Here is a 12340-nt window from a genome sequence, read left to right as displayed (position 1 = left end):
CACTTCAAAAGCTCGATACTGCTTAAAAGTTTAAACTAGATCAAACATGAAAATGACATCACACAACACTACAGTCTGAGATATTTTTTTCTCTTTTCACTTGTGTAATAAATACTTTGTAAGGAAATACTCCCTTAAACCCTTAAAAACACATTCATTGAAAGACAGTACGATTCACAGGCGAGTCTTTGTAGAGCTAAAGAGGATCATGTTTCAGGTTCTCGGGAACAAAAGTTACATTAGAGGTGCATTACACAGAAACCCCTCATCCATCGATCGTTTCCATCATCTTTGAGCACTGTACACACTCTATACACACACGCATAATACCGCCCCTACTTCAGGTTATGTGTTATATAGTTCACCCAAAATTGAGCTTTAAGACACTTTCATGCACTAATATTTACAGCACTCCCAGGCTTTTCTGAGCACAAACATCACTCAATTCAAATCAGGCACACAGTATTAAATTAAACATCCTCTCCCAACAGCAAACAGACCAGAGGGGACTGGTTCCATTAATAGAGTTTTAATTTGTTCACCAAATCAGGAATAAATGCAAGGCCTTGAAATATCAGTCATGTTTAATAGTAACAGGTGGCTGGCTGGAATGAAAATCTTTTTCCACAAAAAACAGCAACACTTGTGAAGAACAGTGCATTTCTCACACAGGAACAATCCCTGTTTTGTATTGCTGTATTCCTACTCTCTCCCTCACCTGGATTGCAAACAAAGCTGAGACCTACTGTAGTATCTGCTGGACGATTCCAGGATTCTTCCATCAGCCTGAAGATTTCTTTACACGTCTCAGACCAGAAAACAAAGGCTTTTATGTGATTTTAAAAAATGCTGTACAAAAGCCACATTTTAAAAGGGGTTTTAATACACATTAATAATCTGGGAGATTTCTGGGTCACTAAATGAAATCTAAGTAAATCTGTGACATTCATGTCTTTGTACACGAGGTCAGATTTAATTGCTTTCATTAAAGCAAATAAAGTCGTTCTTTGGAACATTATCAAAGTATGATAACACAGGCTATCGGATGTGGCACAAACTTGCAAAGTCCATGCCTTGAATGCATGCTGTCATTAAATTCTGAAATGATGTACATTAGCCAAAGGGTTTATCAACAATACTTTATACATCATTTTCAAATCTAAGGAATGAGCAAGTGTAAAAATCTCATAACACCTTATATGTCTTAAAGGATCATACAGTACATTGTTAATACCTGGTCATTTGAAGAATATAACACTTTGTTCATACAGTACTGTAAAACATTTCTTCACACCTACAGTATACTATTTGTAAATAATCTTCTTTCTCACGCTAGAGTTCATGTTCCACAGTTTCCTGTTTCTGCTCTGAACTTATATCGAAGACCTCAACAACATCAATGAGCACACATAAATTACTGTTAATCACATTTACTGAACTATCTGTCAGTTTATCAAGTGTTTAGGCAGAAATAAGACGAGCGCTACACTCTTGTAGGTCCATACGTATGACATGCAGAGTCCTTGCTTAGAGAATGGAATAGTACCCAATACCTGTTGTCTTTTTTTTAAAGGGTCACTGCCTTTGTTCTTTGACCTCCAGGATGAGTGGTCGTGAAAAGCAGACCCCATATGGTCTCTTTTACCCTGGCCCTTTAACAGACCACGTTGTCCTCAACTACAGTAAATCCCTGTTGTTAACTATTGTAGATCCTGCTTATGTAGGGCTACCGGTTGCCATGGCAATTCTATGAGCCCAACACTAAACTTCCAGACAGCTGTGAAATACACATACACGACAAAGTATATAAAACTTTTAAGGGTCTTCTAAGCCTTAGGTTTGACATAGCGATTTACATTTAAAAAATGTTTGCATGTAAAACCATTCTACATTTATTCACGGTTTTATATCTGAGGTCTCTAACACCACAAACAATGATTAATGAAGTGTATAAACATTTTGTTTCAAGCCAGTTCTTACTAAACAAAATTCAACCCAATACTTCAATGTCTTTTTAATATCTTAAAATGTCCTTGGTGACGAAACCGTACCAGTACAACAATCCACATTTTGAGCTCTGTTAAATTGCACAAAAACAACCACTCTTAAAACTCAAGTCTACAGCTCAAAGACACAACAAAATGAATCGCAAACTCACCTTGACTGAAAAGTCACACACATTTGCAAGAGAACTCTGCAGCTTCACAGTGCAGCACTCCAGAGAGCGTCAGCAGAGACGTGTGCGTGTTTTGGTTCAGCCGGGCAAAGACACAAACATGCTGCTGCCGTGCCTGTGTTCCACTCTCCTCCCCAGACTCCTGACTCAGCTCCTGCACTGCTACAGATCCGTGCCCTTTCCGAGGACAACTCTGCTAGTCCCAGGAAGTGTGTATCAGCACACAACGCTCCTCCAGAGAGTCAGTAGTACAAAGGCTCACACTAGGACACTCACTGGCAACATGAGTACTGATCCCTCCCTCCTGTCCAGCTAAACTCTTTCAGCCTGACGCTTCTGTCCTTTGATCCCTCCCCCGGCTCCCTCTGTAAATACCCCCTGCCTCTTATATCTGCTGCTGTTCTGTCACTTCCTGCTGTGGGATCGAGCGCAGCGCTCTGATGTACACACTCCAGGTGAATGCTGGGAAATGGGCCAAAGGACAATTTTCAAGTAGCCCACGGGGGGAATCATGTTATTATAGACACACTTTGGAAGTTGTTGTGAACTAACAACATATACCCTCAAAGCTGAAGATAGGACACAGACCTGTTAAATGAGGTATTAAATGACTCCCTAGGGTGAGGGTCCCCATAATAACCCCTTCCTCAATTATAAATCTTAAAGGTTAACTGACTTGGACTTTTTAGGCATTGCATTGGCATAACTTTGTTTCCACTGAGCACTTGGCTCCTGAGCTGTAGGAAAGTTGTCATGTAGCTCAACTGATAGCATTGCGTTGGCTACACAAAGGTCATTTTTCCCATGGAACAAACATGCTGATAAAAATATACCTTGAGTTCACTGTCAGTAGCTTTGAACTAACGCATTCATGCACATAAAACTCATTTGAAAACCATTCAACTGTAATTGCTGCACCATATTCTCTCTGTCATCACCTGTCGATTTCTGAGCAAAGCATACTAAAGAAAAACCATGCAGATACAGTAAACTTATTCACACGCATGCACCAGTCCTCCAATACCTCTGACAACGAATCAAACGGTGTTTCTTCTGGGGGAAATAGCACCACATTGTCTGGGGCGACCTCCTGTGTCAGAGACAAATAGGTGCATAAAATGGGGCAGTTGTGGTGAAAGCAATCGTTCTTGAAGAAATGCATGGCAGAGTTCAGACAAAGTGTGCAGTGCTGTTGTTGTTGGAAGCACACCAAGAACACTTAAAGTTCACTCTGAGAACCAAGATGACTAGAATAATCCATGAAAAAAGCAAAGCACAAATGGTTAAAATAATCGCTGGGTAGTTTATTTAAGGTCACTTAAATTCATTAATCAAACCATAGATTAAAGAAATAGCCAACCGTATCGCAGAACTTTTTTTCCATTTAGAAAGACAATGGTGACCAAAACTGTCAAGCAAGATTTTTAGTAAATAAAGACTTGATGTGATAGTTCGCCAAAAAATGAAAATGATTTAATTTGCTCACTCTCATGTCATTTCAACCCTGTTACTTTGCCGCAGAACACAAAATAAGATATTTTGAAGAATGTTGGTAAGCAAACAGTGCCGGCACCAATTCACTTCTATTGTATGGACACAAAACCAATGCAAGTGAATGGGTGCCGGTTAACCACATTCTTCAAAATATCTTCTTTTGTGTTCTGCGGAAGAAGAAAAAGTCACAGGTTTGAAATGACAAGAGGGTGAGTAAATGATGACAGAATTTTTGGGTGAACTATCACTTTAAAAAAACAATTCAATTTCAGTCTATTCCAGACATTAGTTCTGTTTCTGACACAATGGTGTTGTTTGGCTTCAGAAGACTATAGCACACATTATATATGGATTACTTTTATAGTGCTTTTTTGTCTTTTCTGTAATTTAAAATTTTGAGGTGCATTGTGAAAGAAAGCCATTGCTTGGAGCGACATATGGGAATGAGTAAATGTGGCCCTACCTGTGAAAACATTTTAATCAAATTACATTTTAATTCCTTCATAAAATCAGCCTACTGTGCATTCTGTGAAAATAGAATCTCAATATTTTTAATATTGATTAAGGCCAGTATTTATTACATTATAAACATAAAAAATGTACTATAATATAATCTAATATAATATCATTTACGTACAGTTTTATCTCTGGCTACTTTGATCCTCCTAATCTATACGATTTACAGGGTCACAGGGTCATAAATGATGACAGAATTTCCATTTTTGGTTATACTATCCTAGAATAGTTAGTATTGCAACAGTAAAACACACATACCTGTGCATGCAGAACGAGTGCACATCTCACGTGCACTCTTTCAAAGCCAAATTCAGACCAAATGTTTGACAACAAATTGAAAACAGATATAAAAAGTGAGCATCTCTGTCTCAACCTGTGGTATCGCCACAAAGGCATCTTTTAACAGGCAGCATGACAGTCGGTGTGGGAGTGTTAACAGATCACCAAAAGCACAACAGCTCCAAACAACAACTAATCAATTAAAGGCACAAATGCATGCTAGTTTAAGACGTGAACACAGCGATGAAACGCTGCAGTGCTAAGCTATTCAGCAGATCTCATCAGAAAACCTCTTACCGGCAGCTCCTGAGTGCTGATCTCATTCCCCATGTTGTTGCTGTAAAGTGACCCCTTCACATCAGACCACCAACGGCAGGCTGAGGGACCAGATAGCGCAAAGGACACCGTCAAGGATTTATAAACAATTTCTACACCAGACATAAAGAGAAACGCTGAACTTTGAGCAAAACTGGGAGTGAAATATGTACTGTAAGTATGTGTCATGTGTTGAGATTAAGAGGCTCTGGTGAAAGCAGAACAAAGTGCAGAGCTGCTGTCCGGTTAAACAGCTTCTTAATTCTCAGGGTGGTGAGAACAATCTCACATTTACCAATCATGCCTTTCAAACAAGCGGTTACTAATCCTCTGTTCCTAAATATCACCTGGTAGCTATACAGTCATCAAACAATACAAGTTACAGGTATTTCCTTCATGTTCAGACTCCACAATTAAATCTACTCTCTGAAGTCTTAATGTGGTTAAGTCAAAGAAGCCAGTGGAAAATCAGCTGGGAAAACTTCCACGTACCCCATTAATAAAGTCATGTTTTCAGGCCCATCTGGCTTGAGCTCCATAATGCATAAAAGTTAGTGTCTTATTAGCTTATGAAAAAAGCCCTTCTATGAGACTAACAGACATCTGGCCATAACAACCTTCAGGAGCACCACAAGCTTATTATAAACGTAAATCAGCATCCTGCAGCATTTCGGACACACTGCTGATCTGTAGCCAGCAGAAAGCTCCCGGGAACATCACACAACCGCAACTACAACAGGCGAAACCCAGCACTGATGATCTCATCTGCCCTGTGTGATCATTAAATGCAATGAGTAGACCTATTCAAGAGTTCACATATAGAAAATTAAAAGTATTTATACACAACTGACAGTATCTTACCAGCTTTTTAGGACTGAAACTTAACGTCACGGAACAGGTTGGGTGTTTAGGAGTCTTTTGATCCATTAGCTGTGTCAGTAGGTTAATCTGATGCTCTGGTAAACTCATCATTTCACAGATTGTGTGAGAAGGTGTTTGTGACCGCCCTATGTCTCACTGTGCTGTGAGCAATCAAATCGTGCATTTAAAATACATGTTCAAATTTAATATATTGACCACTGATCATTTGTGACCCATGTTTTTTGTGATTTACCGTTTTCTACATACAATTATAAAGTAAAGGACATTCTGTGAAACTATAACCTTGATATCTTTATAAATTACATGAGTAATGACATGCCATCGATTGAAATCATACTAAAAATAATGCTTGAAATCCAACTTTTATGCTCTTTATGCAATAATTAGATGGAGACTTTAGACAGGTTTATACAGACTGGGTCACATTTCAGTCTGATCTTAAAAGTGATAGTTCACCCAAAAATGAAAATTCACCCTCGCGTCATTCCAAACCTGTGTGACTTTCTTCTTCAGAACATATTAAGAACACATCTCTTCAGAAGATATTTTGAAGAATGTTGGCAACCAAACAACACTGGACCCCACTGATTTCCATTGTATGGACCCAAACTGAGACATTTCTCAAAATATCTTCAAAAGAGGAAATAGTCATATACTGGTTTTGAATGACATGAGAGTGAATAAATGACAGACATTTAATTTTTGACGGAACGATCCCGACAATAACATCCATTAAACGTTTATCAAATTTTGAGTACATTGTTGAATATGCCACAATGTTATTGGACTGTTATTGGGATAAGGTAATAAAACCGATGTCTGGTCAGAGCTGCATGGAGGAAGTCCTCTGTGTGTTTCTGCTGATGAGGTTTTTGGTGAAGTACCACACAAGCACAATTAAAATCAATAGCAATAGAGGGTATGCATTGACGTCACTTTCCCACGTGAACAAGCCGGGACACGCTCCCTTGAGTGGTAAAACACCCAGCAAAATGGCTGCTTTCAATACGAGTAGCAAAGAAACCGGGACTAAAACAGACACTTATTTGCTAAAATTACAAGCAACTGGACTCGACGGTGATCCTTACAACTACCTTACGACCAGTGTTGGGTGTAATTAGTTACTAAGTAATTAGTTACTGTAATTTAATTACTTTTCCCTTGAAAAAGTAAAGTAAGGGATTACTCTTATTTTTTCTGTAATTTAATTACAGTTACTTCTGATGTAATTAAACTAAATCCTTTGTGTAATATGTGTGTGCAATAGTGGAATTGACATCAAAATTCAAAGTCTAACTTTAAAATCCGTGCTTTAATGTATAATTCTCACATTTGTAATACTTTGGTCAGTTAATAATACTACTTTATGTAGTTTAATATTATTTATTTGAATGAATTAAATAAGCCGTTTTATGTCTATCCTTCAATCACTTAACTAATCAAGGTTGATGTAGGATATAGAAAGTAATTAGTAATAAGTAACTAAATACTTTTTGGACAGAGTAATTTGTACAGTAATCTAATTACACTATTGAATATGTAATTAGTAACTAGTAATTAATTACTTTTTCAGAGTAACTTACCCAACACTGCTTACGACTAACAAAGGAATCAGGTGTTCTTGGGCACTCAAATATTGCGCAGAATTGCGTTTCATGATATTGTAACCATGAATTTTGCACTGTTTTGCCACTCAAGCGGGCACGTTCCGGCGTGTTCATGTGGGAAAGTGACGACACATGCATACCCATGAAGAGCCAATGAAATATGTATGCAGCTTCCCTTCAATAGTAGAAACATAAAATATTGCTACATTATTCAAAAACATTATCTCACATAATCCATTCAAAGAAAGACATGAAAGATCATCATGTAGCATATCCAGATCACAGAACTAATAAACAATAATAAACAGACTAGGCAATATAAGACTGCCACTCAAGTGTTTGTGTTCCCATGCATGTGACTTGACTGGGTGATTAGAGCCTGCAGTACATTTTAGTCCAAACCTGAATTTGAAACGTGTTATAAATAGATCCTGTCTGTCACTTGTTATTTAAGGGCTTCCCATAAAGCCATGAGTCATGTGCATCAGTTTCCCTTCTAAACAAACAGCGCTGTATATCTAGACAACAACTGCATGCAAATAATACACTGAAGAGTTCAGTTTTGATTATCCCCTCTCAAAAGCCATTTTTGGACGTGTTCTAAGAGAAACAACCAATCAAAAATGACTGCCTTGCCTGAATTTGGAGAAATTTCAGCCCTGTTTGTGTATTTGGTGCAGGCATCTCTTCTAAGTACCAGACCCAAGAAACATGTTCTCAGTTATCATACCATATTATTGAAATAAATTATTATTGCTAAAAGTAATTAAACATCATTAACATTATTTGAGCATGCCTGAAATTACTTTCAAGTGTTAAATGCCTTTTGAATTACTGGTGATATGGGAACGTCCCTCAGGCAGACTACTGTTTTAACATGGAGGTAAAAAATAATGTTCTAATAGGGTACAATATATGTTTTCTTTCAGTTAAACACTATTTAACTTGTGCCCCAAGCCACATCAAAACTAAATAAAAGATAAAATAGATTTTAAAAGTGGACTGACTATAAAAACCCATGGCACCCCAATAAAATACATTTGAACTGATGTAGCTCACTGCGGAAAAGAACAAAAAGAACAAAAGCAAAGTTAAATCAAATCACCTGCCGGAATCAAAAGCAGTGCACACACTCACCTAACTCACAGAGGCATGAGCAGTTTATTTATCCATGTCCACTGTGACACAGTTACATAGAGCTGTAGATTGTGTCCATTACTGCAACACCATAGCACAGAAAACAAACTCTCCTGAGTCGAATGGCACACTGCGTTGCTATCTTCACAAAGCTCTGAGCAGGACGGGCAGACAGGTCAAAAACAGAGGGGGGTTAAAGCACTGGGTTGACAGGGAGGCCATGGCAGGGGAATGTCATGATTCGGACAAGACAGTGGTGACAGAGTCAGCTGGGCTGTGCAGGCTCCTGGTAACATTTGTAAACAAACACAATCTCATAAGCCTGTCAACACACTCATGTACTTTGCAAAACATGGACATGAAACAGTTTGGCAGCCACGTAATTTACAGAGTTTTAAATCTTTTCACTAAACTTTGCATGACATAAAAACTACATGCATTATTTTATACATTTGTTTTGTCTGATACCTCTTTAGTAATTTGCACTCTTACATACACTTGCACAACAGCATACATGCGTTTCACTTTTAAATGATTCAATTACACTAAGCCATGAAATACACAAAACTATAGGAAGGAAGAGCTAAGACACTGTATAGTGTGAAATGTACACTCACCTAAAGGATTATTAGGAACACCTGTTCAATTTCTCATTAATGCAATTATCTAATCAACCAATCACATGGCAGTTGCTTCAATGCATTTAGGGGTGTGGTCCTGGTCAAGACAATCTCCTGAACTCCAAACTGAATGTCAGAATGGGAAAGAAAGGTGATTTAAGCAATTTTGAGCGTGGCATGGTTGTTGGTGCCAGACGGGCCGGTCTGAGTATTTCACAATCTGCTCAGTTACTGGGATTTTCACGCACAACCATTTCTAGGGTTTACAAAGAATGGTGTGAAAAGGGAAAAACATCCAGTATGCGGCAGTCCTGTGGGCGAAAATGCCTTGTTGATGCTAGAGGTCAGAGGAGAATGGGCCGACTGATTCAAGCTGATAGAAGAGCAACTTTGACTGAAATAACCACTCGTTACAACCGAGGTATGCAGCAAAGCATTTGTGAAGCCACAACACGCACAACCTTGAGGCAGATGGGCTACAACAGCAGAAGACCCCACCGGGTACCACTCATCTCCACTACAAATAGGAAAAAGAGGCTACAATTTGCACGAGCTCACCAAAATTGGACAGTTGAAGACTGGAAAAATGTTGCCTGGTCTGATGAGTCTCGATTTCTGTTGAGACATTCAAATGGTAGAGTCAGAATTTGGCGTAAACAGAATGAGAACATGGATCCATCATGCCTTGTTACCACTGTGCAGGCTGGTGGTGGTGGTGTAATGGTGTGGGGGATGTTTTCTTGGCACACTTTAGGCCCCTTAGTGCCAATTGGGCATCGTTTAAATGCCACGGCCTACCTGAGCATTGTTTCTGACCATGTCCATCCCTTTATGACCACCATGTACCCATCCTCTAATGGCTACTTCCAGCAGGATAATGCACCATGTCACAAAGCTCGAATCATTTCAAATTGGTTTCTTGAACATGACAATGAGTTCACTGTACTAGAATGGCCCCCACAGTCACCAGATCTCAACCCGATAGAACATCTTTGGGATGTGGTGGAACGGGAGCTTCGTGCCCTGGATGTGCATCCCACAAATCTCCATCAACTGCAAGATGCTATCCTATCAATATGGGCCAACATTTCTAAAGAATGCTTTCAGCACCTTGTTGAATCAATGCCACGTAGAATTAAGGCAGTTCTGAAGGCGAAAGGGGGTCAAACACCGTATTAGTATGGTGTTCCTAATAATCCTTTAGGTGAGTGTATAATGACTGTAGTGTATGACATTATAATGAAGCATTACTGGGGTGTCACAATATACCAGTGATCGTCAATAACCGTGATATCAAAAACATGATTATCGACGTCGTGTTAATTCTACACATATTATAATATTGTAAATAATTCAGCAAACGTTTAACGTTTTCCCTTAAAGAGCCACAAATGGTTACAAACTCTCTCAATAATGCTTACACTCAAATTTGTATTGTTATTTGTTATGGACAAAAAGTAGAAAACACAAAATAATTCAAATTGAAGATGAATATGAACGATAGCATAAAAAAACCATTAGGACAGATACCCTGAAAATACATGCACCAGAAATTCGTTAACCACGCTAACCGTGGGGTGAAATGTGATATCGTGACAGCCCTGACGGACACCCATTTATCTCTGAACAATTATGGATTATTTACTTGGGGGTAATTCACAATAATACAAACAGACATTTGTTGTGTAAAACAAATTCGATGCACTGATTGCAAAGGATCAGCAGTTAACTCTCCTTGAATGCTTTAATTCGCTCGTGCCATTTTTCAGCTTAATATATAAACTCAGTTCGGCTGTTGCCATGCTGCCCAAAACACTGTCTAACGTTACTGGCTACTATTTATTCGCGTCTCTCATTTCCACCCTCATTTTACGCTGTACATAAACTGTCAGCTATTGCCCCTCCCCCTTCATTTTCCTTCCGTTCCCTTTTCTTTTCCCTCCCCTCTCTTCATCTCTCGAGCTCCGAGCACTCCAGACCGCACCAAAAGACACTGCCAAAATAACACGCTTCTTCCTTTCATACCCCCCTGACGTCAGTCCATTCCAACACAAATACTGCCCCTCATCCTCTTTCTGTCTGCACAGGCAACCATAAAACCAGCGGAGATCTCCTTCCCTCCCGCTGGATCCCCCGAGCTCAGTCAGTCTCACCGTGCCATTCTAGCTGCGATTTCTGCGAGAAGCACAGCGGCGTTACCTGGCTGCGAGCGACTCCAATGCAGTTTCCCATCCTGTAGTCCATGTCCTCCTGAGGAGACGTGACAGAGGCACTACAAGGCTTGCAAAAATATTCTTTCCAGAATTGCATCGCCACTACAGAGACACGGCATCACTGATCAATCCAGGCAGAGCGCGAGAGAGTGAGTCCAAGCGTGCAGGGACACACTTGTGTGTGTGCGTGAATAAACCTCATCTACTGCAATGCCCAGGGTATGTATGTGACATACATGCTCCTGGTCTGTTACATAGCAATGCAATTATATAAACAGCAGTCCAAGAATGCAAAAATGGTGTTTGCACATTTTCTCTCTCTTTTTCAGTTCAGCAGTGATGCAAAGAGATGCAGCACAGTAAGGGGGTGCTATCGACTGCAACTGTCAGACTCACACGTGCAAGGGGAGGAGAGAAAATGCAGAGCCAGAATAAGAAGGAAAAATTGAGAATATTTGCTGGTTTAAAAGCAACAGCTGCAGGCTGGATGACGTTGTGTGCAGCATAAAAAGTAATGCAGCCATCCAACCGAAATAGGACAGGCAAAGAAATTTCACAAAAATAAAAGACATTCATGCCGACACATTAATAAATGATGACAATAACACTACCACGACATTACAAACAATACGTTTAGCTAATATCTCAAATATCTATCAAAAGTGAAAATTCGTAAGAGTTCAGTTAAATTCATCTACAATTCAATCAGAAGGTATTGATAAAGACTGTTATAGGAAAAGATATACAGTAGCTGTGTCCTTAAAAGATATTCAATGTTTAAGTGTTCAATAGAGATACTATGCTTTGTAGAAAAAGTAGCATTTGAAGAAACATCTGACAATAACTTTCGTAATAACATTCACACAGCGCTAATCTAAACCGATGTTGTCTTCATACATTTGCATAATAAGTTACCGTAACTATCCCTTCAGCAAGATAAAACGCTGACAGCAACTCTCTCCCTTATTTGCAAAAAACATCACCCACCCTGTTTAACTTGGTAAATTTAAAACAAAACAAACCAGCAGATAACAAATCTACAAACACTAATATCCTAACACTAACCACTGACCTGAGAGGAGAGGAGACTTTCACCACTAC

The 12340-nt window shown here is 39.2% G+C and overlaps 1 protein-coding gene across 6 annotated transcripts in view; it reads right to left on the bottom strand.

The window, feature by feature from the left end:
* The window catches only part of tacc2 (transforming, acidic coiled-coil containing protein 2), a 55490-nt gene extending 43162 nt beyond the window's left edge, over positions 1 to 12328 (bottom strand). For 5 of the 6 annotated variants that reach the window (XM_057341721.1, XM_057341725.1, XM_057341726.1 and 2 more), the window contains exon 1: positions 3201 to 3353. In XM_057341721.1, coding sequence (XP_057197704.1) covers positions 3201 to 3338 — 138 coding nt within the window. In that variant the 5' untranslated portion in view covers positions 3339 to 3353. Of the gene's footprint in view, positions 1 to 3200; positions 3354 to 4762; positions 4843 to 12311 lie in introns of those variants that run through there. The other variant, XM_057341722.1, reaches the window with a different exon arrangement.
* Between the last annotated feature and the right edge of the window lie 12 nt (positions 12329 to 12340).

Source organism: Triplophysa rosa, linkage group LG9, assembly GCF_024868665.1.
Source record: "Triplophysa rosa linkage group LG9, Trosa_1v2, whole genome shotgun sequence".
In the NCBI taxonomy this organism is placed as follows: domain Eukaryota; kingdom Metazoa; phylum Chordata; class Actinopteri; order Cypriniformes; family Nemacheilidae; genus Triplophysa; species Triplophysa rosa.
This window is presented reverse-complemented; position numbering and strand designations above follow the sequence as displayed.